This window comes from Dama dama, chromosome 11 (assembly GCF_033118175.1).
Source record: "Dama dama isolate Ldn47 chromosome 11, ASM3311817v1, whole genome shotgun sequence".
Lineage (NCBI taxonomy): Eukaryota > Metazoa > Chordata > Mammalia > Artiodactyla > Cervidae > Dama > Dama dama.
Window position 1 is genome coordinate 20,123,985 of NC_083691.1, and position 22,817 is coordinate 20,146,801.

The window sequence follows — 22,817 nt, forward strand, 5'->3', positions numbered from 1 at the left end:
CCTCCCTGTGGACATACATGCTCCTGGTCCTGTGGAAGGATGGGGATAGTTATAGGGGAAAATACAGATGTTAATAACTCTAACACTAAGGAAGAAGTTATAAGAACTGTCAGCAATATAAAGTCCGGCATAGCAGTAGGAGGGATGGGAGATAAAGCAGGAGATGGGGGTGGTAGGCATTGGGGGCAGCCCTGGAGGGCATGCTTGTGCATCCACACTACGTTCTCACACTAGAATCGAATGCATCACTCTCTGGATCTACTCTGGACAACCACTTAGCCCCTCTGGCTCTCAGGTTTCCCTAAGGAAGGTTTAGCTGTCCTGACCAACTGGTGGTTGCCTCAGTTAAGCTGGGTGCTCCGTCTGGGCGAGAGTGAATGGCAAGAACACTGTTGGTTTTCTCTGCATGTCAGTTTCCTTCATGTCCCTCTAACAACAAGTAAACTTAGAGCACCATGTTGGTATTTTTTTTGGTACCTTAATCTATTCAGGAGGGATTCAGTCCTGAGTGTTCATTGGAAGGACTAATGCTGAAGCTGAAACTCCAATCCTTTGGCCACCTGATGCGAAGACCTGACTCATTTGAAAAGACCCTGATCCTGGAAAGATTGAAGGCAGGAGGAGAAGGGGACGACAGAGGATGAGATGGTTGGATGGCATCACTGACTCAATGGACCTGAGTTTGAGTAAACTCTGGGAGTTGGTGATGGACAGGGAGGCTTGGCGTGCTGCAGTCCATGGGGTCACAAAGAGTCGGATACGACTGAGCGACTGAACTGAACTGAACTGAATCTATTCAGTACAGAGGGGATAGGTGTCTGGAAGGAAAAACTAACCTGTGCCTGCCTTCTTAGACCAAGAGATTTGTCCTTATTTTTAAATGCCTTTTAAGGAATATTAAATTTGCTTACAATAGAGCAGAAAATCCAGGTTTCTGTAATATTTGTTGTTTGGTTCTAAGTCATGTCTGACTCTTTGTGACTGCATGGACTACACCATGCCAGGCTCCCCTGTCCTTCACTATCTCCCAGAGTTTGCTCAGATTCATGACCATTGAGTCGGTGATGCTATCTAACCATCTCATCTCTGACACCCCCTTCTGCTTTCACCTTCAATCTTTCCTAGCATCAGGGTCTTTTCCAGTGAGTTGGCTCTTCGCATCAGGTGGCCTAAGGATTGGAGCTTCAGCTTCAGCATCAGTCCTTCTAATGAATATTCAGGGTTGATTTCCTTTAGGATGGACTGGTTGGATCTCCTTGCAATCCAAGGAGCCCTCAAGAGTCTTCTCCAACACCACAATTCGAAAGCATCAATTCTTCAGCTCTCAACCTTGTTTGTGGTCCAACTTTCACATCCGTACATGACTACTGGAAAAACCATAGCTTTGACTATTCAGACCTTTGTCAGCAAAGTGATGTCTCTGCTTTTTAATATGGTGTCTGGGTTTGTCTAGCTTTTCTTCCAGGAGCAAGTGTCTTTTAATTTCATAGCTGCAGTCACTGTCCGCCTCTGCGGACAGTTTTGGAGCCCGAGAAAATGAAGTCCGTCATATTTCTGTAATATAGACATCTTCTTTCTCTATGGGGAAATGTTTTGAACCTTTACTAACTGCTGTTATTTTGGACAGTAGTAGCCAGAGGCCTCAGGACTATCCCTTTTAAAAGCAGAGCTTATGCACAAAACCCTTTGGCCCTCCTGGCCTATATCAAGATGCCCTTTGTAAACTTGTCAGCTAGAGGATAAGATAAAACAAATTAGTCTCAGCTTCAGGGTCTCTCCTGCCAAAGGACTTGGTTGCATAGAAACCAGACGTACCAGTGAGCAAGGCAAGGTCATAGGGAAGGCCTTTGCGAGACAGTGAGCTTAAAGCAGAACAGTCTACCAGGTACAAAAGCTAAACCATCACGTTTTTCTTGTATTAACCAACAGTTCTATTGAGTCCAGTCTAAATGGACTTCATGGTTTGTATAAGTCTTTTAAGCATGTTCTCTGGATTTTAATAGTTCATAAGAGCTGGTTTTGTTATCCCCTTTGGAAGGCAGCCTCCCCAGAGCCTCAGAGCTGCGCTCTGTGGTCTCCCAGAAAGGCTCCCTTGGCCTTGGGCAGCAGGAACTGGTACAAGCAGTCAACTTCTAGATGAGAGGCTTCACCACAGCTGCTGGGCCCAGATTTCATTCGCCATGATCCTGGCCACCTGTGGTGAAGCGCTTGATTTCTGCTACTCGTGGGGTCTACTTCCTTGATTCCTGGAGGGAATTTTGGACTCTCAAGAGGGCTCTCAGTGTATGCAGTCTCAGTGGTCTAATTGCTTTGAGATTCTGTGATTGGCTGGCGCTGAAGACCATGGGGTGTGTGTGCTAAGTCACTTGAGTCGTGTCCGACTCTTGGCGATGCTATGGGCTATAGCCCGCCAGGCTTCTCTGTCCATAGGATTCTCCAGGCAAGAATATGGAGTGGGTTGCCATTTCCTTCTCCAGAGGATCTTCTCCACCCAGGGGTTGAACCTGTGTCTCCTGCCTTGGCAGGCAGTTTTGTTACCCCTGAACCACCTGGGAAACATAATTTCAAGTACTTAAGGCTTGTACTTACTTATACTTTAATCAAAGCTCTTCCCTCCACCTCCGTCCCCACCAACTAGAAACACTTTGTGTGCATATTACATACACAGAATATAGTCACTTTATTTCTGCTGGTGATGCTCAAACATCACATAATTCCTCAATTCATGTGTTGGACTACAGTATAAACATTTATTGTTTATTCACTAAGTCATGTCTGACTCTTTTGTGACCCTATGGACTATAGTCCATGAAGCTCCTCTATCCATGAGATTTTCCAGGTAAGAACACTGGAGTGGGTTGTCATGACCTCCTCCAGGGGATCTTCCTGGCCCAGGGATCGAACCTGCATCTCTCATGTCTCTGGCATTGGCAGGTGGTTTCTTTACCACAAGCACCACCTGAGAAGCCCAAAGACCATGGGGACACACCACATTATTGCAGGTGCTCAGTTAGTGTGGACAGATGAATGGGATGGTTCTTATCCTGTTCCATAGGAGGCACAGGCTTTAAATGTGCCCCTAAGCCAGTGCCGTCTTCCATGCTTGCCTGGGCTCATCTCTATGACCCAGCATCTCCTTGGTTAAGGTGTTTTGTTTGTGTCAAGGTCATCTTGACCCCTGGACCCGCGTGAGCTGACAGTGACCTTTGCCTCCTGGACCTGTCTGGTTGGTGGTTCACGACGTGAACGTGTAGTGAACGGTGGTTCACTTGAGGGGGTCTTGGGTGTCGGGGGGGATGATCATGGTTTGTTTGCTCCCCCAGGTTTCTCTGGGAATTGTGTGGGCTGTGGCAAGAAGGGCTTCTGTTACTTCACGGAATTCTCCAATCACATCAACCTGAAGCTGACCACGCAGCCCAAGAAGCAGAAACACTTGAAGTACTACCTGGTCCGCAACGCCCAGGGGGCTCTGACCAAAGGGCCTCTCATTTGCTGGAAAGGCTCAGGTGAGCAAGCTCTGTGGGGTGGGCCGTGTGAAGGGGGCACCTCCAGGCCAGCCAGGGGCCTGTTGGCCCGACTCTGGGCTGAGACTGCTCTGCAGTGCACGTGGTGGGCAAGAGGTCAGCCCTATGAAATCAAAATGCGATGTCGCCCTCTGGGCGTCCAGTTTATAGTATCAGTCTAATTGTATGGGCGCTTTGAACGCTGACACAGGGCCACATGGTGTGGGGTCTTCTTGTAAGTATCTGGGGCAAGATTCTCACCCGGGGGTGATTCTTTCCCCCAGGGATATTTGGCGATGTCTGGAAACACTGTTAACCATTGTGACGGCAGGGAGCCCCTGGCATCTCATAGGTGGAGGCCAAGGATGCTGTGCCCGGGGCAGCCCTCCGCAGAGAATTGTGCAGCCCACTGTCAATGGTGCTGAAGTTGAGAAGCCCCGACTTAGAGAAAGCTCAGTCCAGAGAGCCTGCCTCCCTGCCCCGCAGCCCTGTCAACCACGAACAGAAAAGATCAGCTTCCTGGGGCTGGGGCTGGCAGAAGAGAGCGGGCTCCAGCTTTAGGAAGGGCCTCCCTCCATCCTTCTCTTCTGTCGCCCTGTATCCTCCTGGCTGCAGTCAGCTCTGGAGACAGAGGGAGGGGCTGGATTTTCCAGACCCCACTGAGATGCCCCTTCTCCCATCAACCAACTGTGGAGGGACGTGTCCTAGAAGAGTTCTCAGCGAGGTGCCCAGGAGAGGCAGCCTGTTGTCCCTCACTTGTCTGTGTTGGTGCTCTCTGGTCACCTGGAATAATATCCCAGCCAGCTTCTGTGAGTAGACAAAAGGGGCTTCAGGAGGGGCTGGTTCTAGGCATTCATCCCCTGTCCCCTCCCATCACTCCTCTCTACCCTGTCCCTTTTTTTGCTTGCAAAAATTTGCTCAGTCATGTCCGACTCTTTGCGACCCTATGGACAGTAGCCCACCAGGCTCCTCTCTCCATGGGATTCTCCAGGCAAGAATACTGGACTGGGTTGCCACATCCCCCAATAAATATTTCTTGAGCTCCTACCATATACATGCCTGTCATTTTGTAGGTCCCGAAGAGGAAGTGGTTCTTCCCCTTGTGGGACCAGCCAAGAGTCCTTGATCACTTGCTGTGACAAAGCCCCTCTCAGGTTCAATACCTCACTGGGAGGTAATCTTCCCAACGGAGAGTGATTTTAGAGGGTGGAGGAAAGTATTAGCTCTGCCTTTGTTATTGTTGTGTTAGTTGCTCAGTCGTGTCCGACTCTTTGAGACTCCAGGGACTGCAGTCTGTCAGGCTCCTCTGTCTGTGAAATTCCCCAGGCAAGAATACTGGAGTGGGTTGCCATGCCCTCCTCCAGGGGATTGTTCAGACCCAGGGATGGAGCCCGGGTCTCCTACACTGAAGGCAGATTCTTTCCGTCTGGGCCACCAGGGAAGCCAGCTGTTCCTTCACCTTTGACTAATGCTGTTCGTCCCTTGGACTTGAAGCTTTCATTTGCATCATGTGTTTTTCCTGTAATGCTGTTTGTCCCTGGACTTGGAGCTCTTGTTTGCATCATGTGTTTTTCCCTTCTTCCCAAATGGTCACCACTGCTCCTGCTGCTGGCAAGAGGACTGTCCCTCAAGTGGCTTCCCCAGAGACCGAGCCTGGGGAATGCCCCCCCACCCCAGCCTCCCCCGCCCCAGCTGCACCAAAGCATCAATGGGGAAGGTGTTGGCACCCTTGCGCTTATCTCGGTGCCTGGCTCTCCCGCAGGCCGAGTTCTGGCCTCGGAAGTCATGGGTCGCTGTTGGGGAGGAGCAGGAGCTGCCTGTCACGAGTGCCTCTTCCCCCGCAGAGTTCAGAAGCCGGCAGGCGTCCGTGGGTGCGTGCTCCAGCTCTCTGTTCCCGCCGCTGGACAGCTCTGGGCCGCCGGCCCCCTTCCCCGGCGAGCCTGGTCCCGGGACAACCCCGAGCGCCCCGCTGGGAGCCCCGCAGGCAGGTGAGGCGGTGGCACAGCGCTGGAGGTGTTGGGAGTTGGTTTTAGTTTCCCCAACTGAAAAACGGAGGTGCGAAAATGCTTGCTTAGGCTATCACGGGCAGTAGGGTTTGATAGCAGGTATTTCTGCTTCGTGAACTTGGCCTCGACCATGCAAAACACACCTAATAAGCATGACAGCTGATGGCAAGTAGACAGCAACCTCCTTCGCAAGGGCTCTGGCAGGGGGGTTGGTGGTTGGGGGTCCTCCTGCCCAGGGGGTTCTGCTGAGGGGCCCCGGGCCCCTGCTGCATGTGGTTCAGCAACCACAGCGAAAAGGCTGAGCGGGGAATGCACTCCCCCCAGAGGCCCCCTGTCCCCCTTCCAGCGCTGCCGCCTCCTCGCTGAGAGATTTGGGGCAGCTCATTTTAACTCTGCGACTCTCCGTTTCCTCTGTACACTTGGAGAGAATCTTTTCTGTCTAATTTTCAGGGTGATTATAAAAATTAAACATGATGACAGTGATAGCAAATACTTACTGCTTGCAACCTTCTGTTAACTCCGTCGTCCTCACAGTGGCTCTAATATTACCCCCACCCTCTAGATGGGAAGGTGGACGCACAGGGAGGGGGTGTAACGTTTAGGAAGGTTGTACCATGAGTTCGAGGCAGCGTGGGGCTCAGACAGGGGTCGTCTGGCTTCAGAGCCGCCACCTCGACATAGGGGATGTTTGGTGCTCCTCCTGACTCTGAAGTACCCTCCACACCATTCTGGCCCATGTCGGTGACTTAGAGCAGAGCCCACAATTGCCCCCAGAATCCTCCGGAGGCCTGGGGAGCCCCAGATCCTATATGTAGTCTGACCCTGGGCGACGGCAAATCCGACTGCTTTCCTGAGCATATTTGACGTGATCCTGAAGCCGGGAGGGTGAGCGAGAGGGTGGGAGGAGGTGGAGCAGGTGCAGGGGTGCTCCTGGAATCCTGGGGCCCCCACGGGCCCTTCTCTCACCAGGAGTGCTCAGTGGAGCATGTGTGGGAGCGTGTGTCCTGTGTGTGCACGTGTGTGCATGTCCATGTGTGTCTGCTTTCTCGGGAGGCTAGGGGTGGACAGAATCACTGTCAAGAGTCCTGACCCCTGACGGGCCGCATCAGTGGAAAGCTAATTTGTTCAACGGAGGGAGAGCCATTTCCTGCTTGCTGGGCTCCCAGAGCATCCCATGGTCTCCCCTCTTTGTCTCTGCTCTCAGGACCAGCCCCCGATCACTCCGCCCTAACTGCTGCCCTGGGTCCAGCTGTTTTCAATGGCAAAGATTCCCCGAAGCACCAGCCGCTGGTGAAGAATCGCCTGTCTGCAGTGCCACGCCCCTCGGCCTTAGGTAACCTTGACTGTCCTGTTCTGAGGAGGTGGGGGGTGCTTGCTCTGCTCTGGGCCAAGGCGGTGGCGGGTGGGGGACACGGGAGCCACCGCGCCAGGGCCCCTGAGCCTCCTGGAGTTGGAATGAGTCAGGCTGGATCAGCAGACACCTCCTGCGTCTCTGGGAGTGTGTCCAGCCTCCAGTGCTGGGGGAGTCTCTGGGAGTGTGTCCAGCCTCCAGTGCTGCGGGTAGGTAGGCACGTGGCTTCTGCCCCAATCTGGGTGATGGGTGTGTGCCAGGACGAAGTGGGAGCCCATTATGAGTGGTGATCTGTCGCCCTCCGGGCTGGTGACGTTCCCAGGAACAGTCATTGTCATGTGTCCTGGGAGCCCAGTTACTGCGTGGAGCCTGGCCTGGAGGATGCAATGGGTGCTGGTAGAGACAGGGGGCTTGCACCATTAAGGGCACAGCTGGAGCCTCGGAGTCCCATGCCTGAGGCCTGCTCTGGGCAGGGTGGCGTCTGTTTCAAGAAACCGCTTCTGAAGCTACACGGAGTGTGTGACAAGGATCTGGGGGCTCAGTGGTTCTCAGCGGAAATGCTGCCCCGCACGGGACGGGATGGGGTGGGGGCGGGGCAGGGCGGGGGAGGTAGGAAATGTGCAGAGTTCCTTTCTGCATAGTCTCAGCTTGGGGTGTGGGTGTTGCAGTGCCTGCAGGGAGTGGGCTACAGTTGAAGGCTTGTCTCTCTCCAAATGCCAAATAGGGTCCCCCTTCCCAGCACCAGGACACATGGCCAGAAATGGTTGGTCCACAGGGGCAGCTCCTGGTGACATCGTTTTGGGAAAGCTTTGGGGAAGATCCTCTGGAGGAGGGCATGGCAACCCACTCCAGTATTCTTACCTGGAGAATCCCCATGGACAGAGGAGCCTGGCGGGCTACAGGGCTGTAACGTCAGACACAACAGAAGTGACTTAGCACGCACGCATAAGGAGCTTAGGGTCCGTGTAGAGGCAGTTAGCACCCCAAAGGAAGAAAACACCTGCAGACCTTCTGCCTTTATACTGAGGCCCCATCCCATAGCCCTTCCTCCTCTGGTAGTTTAACGTGGCTTTTAGAGGAGCCGGCATCTCCTTCTGTGTGGGAGCTCTTCCCCGCTCTTGAGGACAGATGTGTGGGGAAACGAAGATATGGTTCTAAATGACATCAAGGTGACAGAAGCTGCCGCAGAGGTTGCGGGGGTCAGAGGAGCCCACCTGTGGGAAAGCTCTTTGCAAGCAAAGAACTTCATGTCTTTAAATGTTTTACTCACTTCGTTTCATTCATTTTCAGTCGGTCTAAAGAAGAGGTGAAAATAACTTTGGGTTATTTTTAAGAGACTCGGAAGCAATAATTCTCAAACTGCAGCACGTCTAAGCACAAGCAGGGGTGCTTGTGGCTAAGTGTTTCCTATCATTTCTGGAGATCTTCTTCTGTAGGTTGAGGTGTGCCCAGGAGCAGACGCTTGGAACAAGCTCCTCCTGGTTCTGTCCAGCTTTGTCTCTGGCTAGATTTGGAGAAACACTGCTCTAAACCAGTGGTTCTCAACCCTGGTTGTGGTTTAGAATCACCAGGAGCTTGGGGCGGGGATGGGGGGTGGGGTTGGTCATCGGGAGGTGTGTGGACATGCTGGGGTCCTGATTTCCTTGGGAGAGGGTTGCATCCAGAAATAGAGTGTTTTAAAGTTTAGACTTTATATAACGCATCATGGTTGAACATAAAGCGCTAAAGGTAAGGGAAATTTTGTGTCAGATTGGTCCCCAAAAATGTGGTAACCAGTTCTTGGTATTTTGAAGAATCCAAGAACAGAGCATGAGTCACGCTCACGCTGTTCTGGCGTGGGCAGGATGACTCATTAGTGGCAGTGGGTACCAGCTTCTGTTCCCCTGGATTTTTTTAGCCTGAAATTAGCTTTCAGGGCTGGGCTGGGGAGAGGTGCACAGGTGGATCGGTACTGCCCCCGAGTGGTGAAACTGTGGTGGAGGGTTGACTGCCGCTGGGGCTTGTCTGCAGAAACAAGTATTAATTTGCTTGAATGTGGAGACGATGATGGACTTCCGTGTAGTTCAGACATAAAGAATCTGCCTGCAGTGTGGGAGACCTGGGTTCGATTGCTGGGTCGGGAAGATCCACTGGAGAAGGGACAGGCTACCCACTCCAGTATTCTTGGGCTTCCCTGGTGGCTCAGTTGGTGAAGAACCCACCTGCAGTGTGAGAGACCTGGGTTCAATCCCTGGATTGGGAAGATCCCCTGGAGAAGGGAGGATCTGGACTTGGTGGCTACCATTTATTGGCCCCAAATTTTGTGCCTTACGTATATTCTCTTTAGTCTTGATGAAGTCACCTTTCAGAGTAGGTTTTATGATCCCATTGTAATGATGAAGGAGGTAAGGCTCAGAGAGCTAAAGCTTAGACACTGACACAGCTTTGGAATGAAACATTTATAGAGGTCAACAGGATAGTTCTTTAAGCCTAGATACTTCCTCTAAACTGTTGGTTAGTTGCTCAGTCATGTCCGAGTCTTTGCAACCCCATGGACTGTAGCCCACCAGGCTCCTCTGTCCATGGGATTCTCCGGGCAAGAATACAGGAGTGGGTTGCTGTGTCCTCCTCCAGAGGATCTTCCAAACCCGGATCAAACGGGCTCTTTTGCATCACAAGCAGATTCTTTCCCATGTGAGCCACCAGGGAAGCTAAAATGCACTAGATGCTAAAATGCATTGTAAAGCTGTGCTTTAAAAAAAATAACAAGTGTTCTCCAGCTCAGGGGAACATTTTGATGAAGCATGTCTTTGGTGATAGCCTAATTCACACTCTGAACGTTGTCTAGGTATCTTATCAAACTCCGGCCCCCCCAAAAAACGCCACAAAGGCTGGTCTCCAGAATCTCCATCAGCTTCGGATGGTGGCTACCCCCAGGGAGCAGGGACCAGAGCCAAGTATGGTAAGTGATGGAGCCAGCCCCAGATGCAAGGCTTGGGAACTGGTGGGGTGTGTGTGTGTGTGAATGTGTGTGTGTGAGTGTGTGTGTATGAGCACATGCATGTTCGTGTGTGCATATGTGTGTGTGTACACACATGCTTTCATATGTATGGGTGAGAAAGTTCTAGGGAGGCACACTTGAGTATAACGAAAGAGTCTCTTTCTCATGTATTAGACTTGCTTCACAAAGCCCAGGATTCCTGGGCAGTATTGAGTTCCCTGATCTTAGAGGAATTTTTTTCTAAAAGGCTTGCTTGTCACTTGGCAGGGACATTGAAGAAGAGTAAACTGGGTTGTTCGGTGGGGAAGGGGGACCCAGTGACCTTTAAGATCTTTTGACTCAGGAACCTGTGGTTCCCAGACTTGGGTGCTCCTGGAGGTGCAGAGAAGGTCGAGTTGTAGCAGGTGCGTTGACTGGCCTGATGTCAGGTCTGCCGGAGGTGGATGCCCTGTCTGACGTATCCTCTTCACGCTCTCGGCGTGTCCCTAGAAAGCGCAGGTGTGACCTGCATGCCCCAGGTCGGCTTGGTGGGACCAGCTTCAGTCACCTTTCCTGTTGTGGCCTCCGGAGAACCAGTGTCCGTTCCCGATAACTTGTTGAAGATATGCAAGGCCAAGCCAGTGATCTTTAAAGGCAAGTACAGCAATGGACCGGGGGCGGAAGGTTGGGGAGCCCAGGGAATACATGAGAAACAGACAACATGACACATCATCCCAGTCTGACTCCACTCCAAGTTGTCCTCCTGGGAAAACTTCTAAAGCCGTTTCCAGGGCAATGAGACAACCAAGCAGACCGATCACTGGGGTGGCCCCTGATCAGATGCCAGAAGTTTCAGAGCCCATCACTGTTTTCCTTGAGATGGCCCTGTTCCGTGATGACCATTTGCTTGTTCGTTTGTTCTAACCCTTTTATCTGGGCCCCGCTGTAGCATCTTTGTGCCTTTTTTATGACAAATGTCACATCCTTCCCCTAAGAGTAATTCTTTCTGTTGCCTCTGATAAACCAGAAGGTTTGTGAGCAGTGCTCCCCAAATTGTGGTTCCTGGACCAGCAAAAACAGCATCACCCAGGAGCTCAATAAAGATGTGAACTCCCAGGCCCACCCATCTCAGAATCAGAACCAGGCCCCAGTTGGAATCAGAGGCTCTGTGGTGGGGTCTGGCAGTCTGTGTTTTAGGAAGCCTTTCAGGGGACCCCAGCGCACCCTCAGGTTTGGTAAGCAATTTTCTTGAGGCTGTGAACTGTGTCCCAGTCTAGATTTCCCCGGAGCTGAGCGTGGTGCCTGCACACAGCAGGTGTCTACTCAGTGTGTGTCTGGTGAATAAACGGAGGCCATCTGAGTACACGGTACCCTGCAGGCTCTTACCACATTTAATCATCTCAGCAACCACACAAGGGTTTGATATCTTCACCTCATTTTACACATGCAGAGACCGAGGCTTGAGGAAGTGAAGCTTCTTGCTGGGGGTAACCTAGTTAATAAATAGATCTGGCCTGGGCTGTCCTGCCTCTGAGGGCTGCCGTCAGAATTAATCTTGTACCATTTGCTGAAGCATTTGTCAAGTTCTGTCAATGTTTGGAGTCTCTGATCTGTACAGTGGTTTATTTTCCTAACTCAGCTCATCGAGGAGTCCTGGGGGGCTGGGAGGCTGGGAGGCATGGGTGATGGCCGAGCAGCTTTAGTAATTCTCTCTGGACCTTAGTATACTCAGCTGTAACATAAGAAATTGGACTAAATCTGGGGTCTTCAATGTCCGGGATCTAATGCCCAATGATTGGAGGTGGAGCTGATATAATAATAATAAAAATAAAGTGCACAGTAAATGTAATGTTCTTGAATCATCCCCAGACCATAATCCCACCCCTACCCTGGGTCTGTGGAAAAACTGCCTTCCATGAAACTGATCGCTGGTGCCAAAAAGATGGAGACTTTCAAATGAATAAGCAAACTCATTTATAAGCAAATAATAAGCATATAATAATAAGCATAAATAATAAGCATAAATTCATAAATAAGCAAATGAATAAGCTACAGCCCCTGTCAGTTATGAGAGCAGGTGTACAAACCATCACAGGCTGAGAGTTCAAGATTTCCCCACAAAGGAGCTTGAGTTGCCTTAAGTGCAGCTGGCCTGCATGTTTTCACTCCCTTTCATGCCGAGACCCCCAGGCTTCCCTGCTGGCTCAGTGGTAAAGAATCTGCCTGCAATGCAGGAGGCACAGGAGATGCAGGTTCGATCCCTGGGTGGGGAAGATCCCCTGGAGGAGGGCAGGGCAACCCCTTCCAGTATTCTTGCCTGGAGAATCCCATGGACAGAGGAGCCTGGCGAGCTATGGTCCATGGGGTCACCAAGAGTCGGATACGACTGAGCATGCACGCGTGCACATGTGGGGACCATGCACTGTGCCTGAGGCCAGTTGCCAAGCCATGCTGTGCCCCTGCCCCCAGGCCACGGGAACTTCCCCTACCTCTGCGGCAACCTGAACGACGTGGTCGTGAGCCCCCTGCTATACACGTGCTACCAGAACTCGCAGTCCATCTCCAGAGCCTACGAGCAGTACGGGGCCTCCACCATTCAGCCCATCTCGGAGGAGATGCAGCTCCTGCTGACCGTCTACTATCTCGTCCAGCTGGGTGAGTCCCCTCCCATTTTGTGGGGACCACTGGTGGAATAATCACTGAAGGAGGGACGTGCACATGGCCTGATCACGGACCCTCACTCAGAGCCCTTCTGAAGACGGCCTCTGTCATCAGGTCACTGCAATGGTCATCACCTGAGGGGCTGGGATGGCAGTGAGAATTCAAATACGACTTCCTGGGACTTGCCTGGTGATCCAGTGGTTAAGAATCTGCCTTGGAACGCAGAGGACGTGGGTTGGGGAACTAAGACCCCACGTGTCACAACGAAGACCCGATGCAACCATATATATATATATTTTTCAAAAGTGATTTCCCTGCCATTCTAGGTGCAGAGATACAGCAGGAATACCACAAAGGCTCTGCCCTCAAGGATTCTGTAGGAGAGAGATACAGTAAACAAGAGGAAAAGAAGCAGTGGGAGTGGGGTGGGTGGTTGTGGGCTGATTCAGGTCATCGGGAAAGGTGTCTCTGAGTCGAGACCTGAGTGATGAAGGGGAGCCAGGCTTGTGAAGATCTCAGGGAAGCAGAGTCGGGGGGGTGGGCAAGGGCCTAGGGGCGGGTGGGAGCGTGGTGCCCCAGGTCCGCAGGAGCCATGGAGGCCTCCCAGTGAGAACCTGAGAGTGAGGGTGTTGTCAGAGAGCCGACAGGGCCTCAGGCTAAGGTCAAAAGTCTGTATGTCAGACACGGTGAGAACAACTTGTGTTTATTTGCTCAGGCTGCCGTAGCAAAATACCACAGACTGTGCTTAAGCCACAGAGGTTTTATCTTCTCATAGTTCTGGAGGCTGGAAGTCCAAGGTCAGAGTGGCCCCATGGTGGGGTTCTGGGGAGGCCCTCTCTTCCTGGCTTGCGGATAGCTGTGTCCTCCCATGGCCTTCCTTCATGCATGTGTGTGGGGACAGAGGGTGACCTCCAAAGTTGCTTCCTTTTCTTATAGGGACACCCATCCTACTGGCCTAGGACCCCACCCTTAAGAACCCACTTAACCTTAGCTACTTCTATAAAGGCCCTCTCGCTAAATATAGTCACATTGGGGGTTAACACTTCAATGTATGAATGGAGGGGGACACAATTCAGTCCAAAGCAGCACTGGAATGCTTTCAGGCAGGGGACAGATAGGATCTGGGCTTCCCTGGTGGCTCAGATGGGTAAAGAATCTGCCTGCAGTGGAGGAGACCCGGGTTCAATCCTTGGTTTGGGTAGGTCCACTGGAGAAGGGAATGGCAACCAACTCCAGTATTTTTCCCTGGGAAATTCCAAATAGCCTGGCGGGCTATAGTCCATGGGGTCGCAAAGAGTCAGACACGACTGAGTGACTTTCAGTTTTATATATGATCTGACTTCATTTCATTAATGGCCGAGAATTGAGGGCTGGCTGATGATTGACCGTTGGGTTGGGGCATGTGGAAACCACTGTCAACCCGGGTGGGTGGAGATATGAGGAGAGTGGGGACAAAACCCACACTGGAATGGTCAGAGGGGATGGAGGCGAGGAGACAAGCGTGGTGAGTGCGGGCAGTTCTTGCGGTTGCTTTAATGGGTGGTGGTGGTTCTGGAAGGGGCTGTGGGCTCCAGGGAAAGACTTTAAAAAGACAGGAGATACAACAGCTTATCTAATCCAGTTTTGGCACAGCCCCATGAGGAAGTGGTGTGATCCCTATTTTTTCAGATCAGAAAGCTGTATCCTAAGATAGCTCAAGGCTCCACAGCTGGTGCTGGGTGTAGCTGGATGGGGACACGTTTTCTAAATCAAACTGTGGCTCTCTTTCCACTGGCTCACCCAAATGTAAAGTTCTGACGTGTAAACCAGAAAATAGTTATAGGGAAAAATGTTGAAAGTACTCAGTCTCGCTAGTTGTCAAAGAAGTACAAAGTTAAAAAAATCAAACAAATGGAGTTTTTCTCAATTCAGTTGATGATAAGAACCCAAATGGTGGTATCCAATAGAACTAGGGGTGCAGTAGAAGCCTTGTTGTTGTGGTTTGTTAATGTCATGGTAAGTTGTCACATTTAGACCCTCTGCAGCCAGTCTGATAATGTGTTGCCAGTTAGCTCTGTAGGTCCATTTAGGCTCAGGAAGTTATGTCCTTTACATAAAGCTGTGTCCTGCAGACATATTTTTGAAGGTGCTTACTCAGAAGCAATGCAAGGGTCAATGATAGATCAGTGTTGCTAAGTCTGTGATGGCGCCTCCAAGTCATGGGACATCAAGCGGCTGGTAGCAGTGCTGTGTGTGAAAGCTGTAAACATCATGATTGTGGTTTGATGCTGGCATGATGGTAAGGAGGCGGATACATCCTGAAGTGATTTCCCCACAATCATTAACAGTGATTTAAACCCACTGTAGTGATTAAAAGGGCTTCCCTGGTAGCTCAGATGGGAAAGAATGTGCCCACAAAGTGGGAGACCCAGGTTCGATCCCTGGGTGGGGAAGATCCCCTGGAGAAGGGCATGGCAACCCACTCCAGTATTCTTGCCTGGAGAATTCCGTGGACAGAGGAGCCTGGCGGGCTACAGTCCATGGGGTCGCAGAGAGTCAGACACGACTGAATGACTTTCAGTTCAGTTCATAGTGATTTAAGACTCTGATGCTGGCAAAGATGAGGGCAGGAGGAAAAGGGGTCGACATAGGATGAGATGGTTGGATGGCATCACTGCCTCATTGGACATGAGTTTGAGCAGGCTCCTGGAGATAGTGAAGGACAGGGAAGCCTGGTGTACTGCAGGCCAAGGGGTCACAAAGAGTCAGACACAACTGAGCAACTGCACAACAACAAAAAATTCCAGCACGTGGGGGGAAAAAGGCTGAGAAGCACTCAAAAATAGTGGTTCTTTTAGGCAGATGAGATGAGGGCCGCGTTTGCAGCCTCCCTCTATTTTGGATGTGGATTATTCAGATTGTATCAGGTGGACATTGGGGTACCACGCGTCTCCCCAGCACTGCCCCGCGGTGTGGGCGGGGCAGGTGCTAAAGCCCCTCCCACCCGCCTTGTCGTTGCCAGCGGCGGACCAGGTGCCCCTGATGGAGGACCTGGAGCAGATCTTCCTGCGCTCGTGGCGCGAGTCGCATCTGACGGAGATCCGGCAGTACCAGCAGGCGCCGCCCCAGCCCTTCCCACCCGTGCAGGGCGCCGTGGCACCCGTGACCTCCGCGCAGCTGCCCTGGCTGGCCGGCTTGGCTGCCAGCTCCTGCAACGACAGCGTGCACATCATCGAGTGCACCTACTCTCTGGCCGAGGGCCTCTCCGAGATGTTCCGGCTGCTGATCGAGGGCAAGCTGGCCAAGACCAACTACGTGGTGATCATCTGCGCCTGCCGGAGCGCCGCCATTGACTCCTGCATCGCAGTCACCGGTGAGGCTGGGCCCTCCGCTGGCATGCTTCTGGTGACCCCCAGAAAACCTCCCACCACCTGGCTGTTGGCCCCTCGGGGGCCTGGGGTTTGCATCAGCGCTGGTTAGTAACTGCAGTTAACTCTCAAAGCCCCTGGTGTGCCCTGAATAGCACGATTCTGGAAAATTCCATTCCTCCTGAAATGAAAGGTGCTGCAGTTCTGGTTCCTCTGAGAGACTGGGGGCAAGTTTGGGGTCTGTATAGATGCACAGAAACCCCTTCACACCTGTGATCAGTGACTCCAGTCCTCAGCATCTTCAACTACATAATGGAGAGAAAAAATAATGACCTTACTGGGTTGTGTGGGTTAATGAGGCTGTCAGCTAATTAACTATAAAAACACTTATTGAAGCCCTGCTATGTGCAGCCACTGTCCTGGGGGCTGGGGATACAGGAGAGATGTCCTGCTTTTTTGGAGCCCATGTGCTGGTGGAGAGGCAGACACTGGGTGGGGATGCGAAATGTCCCCGGAGGAAGGGGGAGGTGTGAAGGATCACAGATGAGGGGCTGATTTCACATTGTCCCTCTGCCGGGTCCTCGTTATCTCTTATCATTCCTTCATCCTGAATGCCTTCTGTGTTTTTTTTTTAATAAATTCTTTACGTTGATTTACGTTCAGTACTGGAGCCTCTGGTGCGTCAGGCATTGGGCTGCACATTTCATAAACCTTGCCCTGTTTCGTCCTCATGATAGTCCTGCGAAGTTGATAGAGCTGCCAGCCATGAATTCCAGATGAGGAAGCTGGGTCGGCCTGGGTTACACAGCTGGTTAAGTGGGGGAGAGAGTCAGGTTCCAAACTGGGCTCTGGGGCATGTGTACCATTCATTCATTTCACCAGCAGCAAGAAGCCCTGCTCTTAGTCAGGTGTGGTGCTGGGCTTGGAGGATGGAGGGAGAAACGGATGCAGGCACAGACTCTGCCATTGAAGAGCTCCTGCACTAATTTTAAGCAGAGGGCCCCATTAAAGCTGTCGTTTGTTTTCCAGGAAAATACCAAGCCCGGATTCTTTCTGAGAGCCTCCTCACCCCAGCCGAGTACCAGAAAGAAGTCAATTATGAGCTGGTTACTGGGAAAGTGGACTCTCTAGGGGCCTTTTTTAGCACCCTGTGTCCAGGTACGCTTGTAGTCGGACAGGTGCAAGTCACCATACACTGATGAGGCAGAAATACACAGATATGAGGGAAGGGCCGTCTCAGAGCCCATCCCCGTGAGCTGCCGAGGCTGGCCTGGATTTGCAGGTGCGGTGGCCCTTCCATGGTGCGGGGTCTCTGGCTAGCCGATTCCTGCTCTGGCTGTGTGGTGTCTGTCCTTTGGGGGCACACGAGCGCCTCGTGCATGGTCCTTTCCACCTCCAGGGCTCTGTCCATCACCCTCCTGCCTCCCCCTTCCAGTTGCTTAAAGCCTCCTGTTGGAGAAGTGTATTCTCTGTGCCTCATTCCGTGTGTTCCAAGCTTTGAGTGCCCATCTCCCTTCTTTTCCTGGCTACTTGCCCTTCAAGAGTCACCCCATTTCCTCCCAGAAACCTTTGCTGGCCCCTCTTTCTCCAGGATGGGCTCAGACCCCTACCTCCTGACCTCTGGCCTCCTACCCTAAAACCCACTGGGTCATAATGTCATTTTCCTGAGGACATCTGCCTTCCTAGGCCGTGGACTCTTTCACGGGATGGGCCACCCTATCTCTGGTGCCCCAGGCTTAGGACAGTGCCTAACACATAGAGGTTGTTCCCTTGGTGCTGAGTTTCCCTGAGATGGAAAACCCATTTCTGATGTTCTCTCTGTTTGGGGGCAGAAGGCGACATTGACATTTTGCTGGACAAATTCCATCAGGAAAATCAAGGCCTTGTTTCTTCTTCACTTACTGCCTCCTCTGTCACCAAGTCAGCGTCCCTGGATGTCAGCGGGGCACCTGTGTGCACAAGTGAGTGATGCTGGGGAGCGGTGGTCAAGCTCCGGGCTGGTGGGGCAGCGTCCTGGGGCCACCACGGTTTGCAAGAAAGCACAGTTCGAGGCACACCCAGTGGGCAAGGTGTTTTCCTAACATCAAAGTAGACCTAACTTTCATTTTAGTCTTTAATGAGAACAGTCTTATTTTACCCTGAAATGTACATCTGTACACTTTCCTTTCTCTGAAGTTGATTTCTAGTTTATCAATGCACTGTTGGAATGTTTTATTCATGCTGTGTTCCTGAGGGGCTCTTCCGGTCTCCTCCTCTTCCTGAGAACCTGCAGCCTCTTCAGAAGTCCAGTCTCAGCATCAGCTTCCCTGGGATCCTGTCCTTGTCCCCTCCAGGTGGAGTAGGTCTCAGCCCCTGAGATCCCCGAGTGCTGTTCATCTTTTAATTTTTAAATCAGGAATAGGGTGTGACATGACCAGCATGGTGCATAGCCCAGAGCAGGCACTCAGTGAATGCTGGTCTTTTCCCGTCCCCTCATCCCTGTGTGAGCCGGATGGGGCCCTTGCTTGAGTCCCCTGCAGAGCCCAGGGCTGTAGCAGTCTGTTCCCGGTGCACCTCATCCTGACGGGGGCTCTGGTTCCAGGTTACCATCTGGAGCCCCACCGCATCCGGCCCTTCCAGCTGGCTGTGGCCCAGAAGCTCCTCTCCCACGTGTGTTCAATCGCCGATTCCAGCACCCAGAATCTGGACTTGGGATCCTTTGAGAAGGTGGACTTTCTGATTTGTATTCCGCCCTCAGAAGTGACTTACCAGCAGACCCTCTTCCATGTCTGGCATTCAGGTATGGGCCCTTTTGGGGTTTCCTTGGTGGCTCAGCAGTAAAGAAGCCACCTGCAATGTAGGAGCCACAGGAGACATGGGTTCTATCTCTGGGTCGGGAAGATCCCCTGGAGAAGGGCATGGCAACCCACTCCAGTATTCTTGCCTGGAGAATCCCATGGACAGAGGAGCCTGGCACACTACAGTCTGTGGGGTCACAAAGAGTCAGACATTAGTGAAGCAACTTCACACGGCATGGCCTTTCAGGGCGTGTCTGATGTCTGTCTGGGTGCGGAAGCTCTGATGTACCTACATTCAGATTTGGATTCTAACATCATCTTTGCTTCTGAAGCAGAGGGGGCAGTATTAATGCCCCCAGTTCATAGCTCATGAAGCTGCTGCCCAGAGGAAGCCACTTGTCCATGATTTTATAAACTGTTAAAGGCAAGGTGTCACTAGAATATTCCCACTGTTCCACTCAAGTCAGTGAACTATATTCTGGTATCTGGCCTCCTGACTCATGCATAACTCCTCCATCCCTGTAGCCTCTGGGCCCAGCTTGAAGCCTGCCACATGGGAGATCCTGCTCAAGGGTCTGTTGATGACTCAAACACCTCACAGCCATGATTGGAGCTACTGATGTATTTTCACTGTGTTGCAGGGGTTTTGCTGGAGCTGGGCTTGGAAAAGGAGCACGTGACCAGGCAGAGGGTGGAGCAGTATGTTCTGAAGCTTGATGCCGAAGCGCAGACGAAGTTCAAGTCCTTCCTGCAAAACTCCTTTCAGAATCCGCACACACTCTTCGTCCTCATCCACGACCACGCCCACTGGGATCTCGTGAGGTTAGACTGGCTGTGGCACAGGGGAGGGCTGGCATTTCCCTTATTTGAATGAAGTTGTGTGGATCATATGGGTTTCCCTGTAGATCATATGGGTGGCACAGTGGTAAAGAATCCGCCTGGCGATGCAGGAAATGCGGGTTTGATCCCTGGATCGGGAACATCTCTTGGAGAAGGAAATGGCAATCCACTCCAGTATTTTTGCTTGGGAAATCCCATGGACAGAGGAACCTGGTGGACTACAGTCCATGGGGTTGCAAAGAGTCAGACATGACTTAGCGACTGAGCGTGCATGCACAACAACATATGGATATTTGCGACAGTGGGTGTTTAAGTGTTAAAAAGATGACTGATTTTGGGGGCTTGGCATTTGTAGGCAGGTGCTGTGGGACTGTTTCAGACTGTAGGGCCAAAAATTAGCTGAGGGGTCATCTCAGGTGGCCTCTGGTGGTGGTTTAGTTGCTAAGTTGTGTCTGACGTTTGCAACCCCGTTGACTGTAGCCTGCCAGGCTTCTCTTGTCTATGGGATTCTCTAGGCAAGAATACTGGAATGGGATGCCATTTCTTTCTCCAGGGGATCTTCCCGACCCAGGGATTGAACCTGGGTCTCCTGCATTGCAGACAGATTCTTTACCAGCTGAGCTATGAGGGAAGCCCTAAAAGGCCTCTAAAAGGGATCATTATGGAAAGTGGAGAAGGTGGGCATCTTGCTCAACATTGCAGGCTGGGTTAGGGGGAGAAGGGTGGCAGGGGCAGAACAGTGGGTACTGCACTGGTGCCAGAAAGGGACCCGGATGGGAGGAGCTCTACCCAACCCCTTCCAGACAGAGCCTCATAGCTCTGGATCATGTGGGTCACAGCTACTGCCCTTCCCAGGGTGATTGCACTTACTCGGCTCAAATGAACGTAAATCTGGATGAATTTCAGATGGTCTCAAGCTTGGAGTTTGGCAGGGTTCCTGGGCGTTTCCATGAGACTGGGGTTGTATGTTTAGACACCGCCCCTGACCTGGATGAGGAGGGAGGGAAGATGATGGGTCGGACCTCGGAGGAAGGCTCTAATTTACAGTGGGTACAGAAGCGCAGGGCTGGCCAGAGCCTTAAAGTTCACCCAGGTAAAGGGTGTCCAATCTAGCACCGGGCGAATTTGAACATTCTGAGTTATATAAAAAGCTATATTGTCCATTTTCCTTTGGTGGCTAGGTTTTTCCAAGTGGCAACTTGCCACCCAAGAGGTGAGGCACTGATTTTTTTTTCCCATTCCCCTCAATTTACAGAAGACAACACTCGGGGCCCCTGTCCCACAGAGGAAGGCTAAGAGGTGACTGTCTCCTCTGTCTCTGTCCAAAGTGCTTCCTATTGCTGGTCCTATGCTGTAACATTTGGTAGAGAATCTACCATTTTAGGTCCTCTTTGGATCAATTCAAGGTCACAGGACTTTAGAGAAAAGAACTTAAGGAGATGAGTGTACAGTCAGGTTGGACCAAGAGAGAAAAGGCGACTCGTTGACAACTGGGTGAGCGTCCCTGTGCTAGAGAAGCAGGTGGACCGGGTATTGTGCAAGTGAGCCTCTGTAAACACTGTCCCCCCAGCCAGGCTTTTAATAGGTCATGATTGGGGAGTCCCTGACAGGCACCTGAAGTGCACTCAGATTTTTTTTCTTTTATTTTTTGGCCACACCCTATAGCTTGCAAGACCTTAGTTCCCTAACCAGGGATCAAACCCACGCCCTTGGACTTGAAAGCGAGGAGTTGTAACTACTGTACTGCCTGGAAATCCCACTGGGATCTTTCTTTAAAATTTCATTTTCCTAGTCAAGGGCAGAGTTCTAACCTTCGGTTGTTGGCAGCACTGGGGGGCTCATTATCAATTGATCCAAATGTTCGATCTTGGTCAGGTGACAGGACAACGCTGGTCGTTCCACTTACCATTTCTTCTCCCCCTTTTCCTCCCTCAGTAGCGCTGTTCATAACCTGTACTCCCAAAGTGACCCGTCTGTGGGGCTGGTGGACAGATTGCTCAACTGCAAGGAGGTGAAGGAGGCCCCCAACATCGTGACGCTCCACGTGACCTCCTTCCCCTATGCGCTGCAAACGCAGCACACCCTCGTCAGCCCCTACAACGAGATCCACTGGCCGGCCTCCTACAGTGACGTGAGTGCCCGGGCGGCTGGGCCCGCTGCACCAGTGACCTTGGGCTGGGAGAGGTTCTGTTCAGTAAAGATTGGACTGATGTGCCCAGTTGGGGGTCAGTAGGTTCCAACTCCTTGGTTCGTTGATTCTACCCAGGGTTAGAGTTAAACCCTTCTTGGTCTTTAGAAACCTCCTGCAGTGCATTTCCTGGCTTCCCGTCTAAGAGCTCGTAGGGTAGCGCACTTGGTTTGTTGTTTCTATGGTGACTGAAGCTCTCTGAGTGGCTGAAGTTCTCACTCTCCTGGTGTTGGACATCGAGGCTTCTAGGGATGTGAGGACTTGGGCTCCGTACGGGGTGACTCTAAGTTTGTCTAGAAGTGTTCCTATTTTTCCTATCCTTGCCTCCTTCAGCAGTGAGTTTCGAAATCTTCTTTCTCAAACTGAACACACATCCACAAACCCTGGTGAGTTTTATTTCAGCTTATCATCTGCCATTTTTTCATCAAAATAAAAGATAGCAGTCATTCTTCTAATGTGAAAACTCTGGATGTTTGGATTCTGCCTCATTATACAAGCAAGCGGTAGACATCAAGTTCTGGACTTTTTCGAAGCATCTCGGAGTCATCCGAGCAACCTCTAAAGGCGCTGATGCTTGGTTTGCAGCCAACTGACTCAGAATCAGCGGTGGAGACAGCAGTTGGGAACTTCCCTGGTGGTCCAGTGGTTAAGAATCTGCCTTGCAATGCAGGGGACGAGAGTTTGATCCCTGGTTGGGGAACTAAGATCCTACATGCCCTAGGGCAACTAAGCCCACGCGCTGCAACTACCAAGTCTGAGCGCCACCACTGGGGAGTCTGTGCGCCCCAAAGAAAGATCCTGCATGCTGCAATTAACACCTGACAGCCAAATTTGTACATATATATACATTCATGGTGACGGCAGGTGTTTTCATGTAGTGCTTACCATGAGCCTGGCAGGCAATGTTCAAAGTGCTTTATCTCATGAACTTGGATAAGACGCAGATGCTACATTGATTTCTGATTTACAAATAGGGAAGATGAAGCAGAAGGGATGGGTTAAGCCACTTACCTAAAGCCACGCATCTAGAAAGCTCTGGAGCCAGACTGGGATATGACCCAGTCCGGCTGACTCCGTGGTCCTCACGCTTAACCCTTGTGCTACCTGAGGGTATAGTTCATGGTAAAGAATCCACCTATAATGCAGGAGACCCCAGTTTGATTCCTGTGTTGGGAAGATCCTCTG

General features: G+C 51.6%; 1 protein-coding gene across 1 annotated transcript in view; it reads left to right on the plus strand.

Annotated features, from left to right (window-relative positions):
- Positions 1-22,817, plus strand: part of GREB1 (growth regulating estrogen receptor binding 1) — a 107,154-nt gene that overhangs the window by 50,403 nt on the left and 33,934 nt on the right. Inside the window, exons 5-16 of the mRNA XM_061154825.1 lie at positions 3,324-3,506; positions 5,348-5,491; positions 6,714-6,842; positions 9,688-9,801; positions 10,330-10,473; positions 12,289-12,474; positions 15,482-15,832; positions 16,857-16,985; positions 17,660-17,788; positions 18,409-18,606; positions 19,246-19,426; positions 21,380-21,575. Of these exons, the coding sequence (XP_061010808.1) occupies positions 3,324-3,506; positions 5,348-5,491; positions 6,714-6,842; positions 9,688-9,801; positions 10,330-10,473; positions 12,289-12,474; positions 15,482-15,832; positions 16,857-16,985; positions 17,660-17,788; positions 18,409-18,606; positions 19,246-19,426; positions 21,380-21,575 (2,084 nt within the window). The remainder of the gene's footprint in view (positions 1-3,323; positions 3,507-5,347; positions 5,492-6,713; positions 6,843-9,687; positions 9,802-10,329; positions 10,474-12,288; positions 12,475-15,481; positions 15,833-16,856; positions 16,986-17,659; positions 17,789-18,408; positions 18,607-19,245; positions 19,427-21,379; positions 21,576-22,817) is intronic.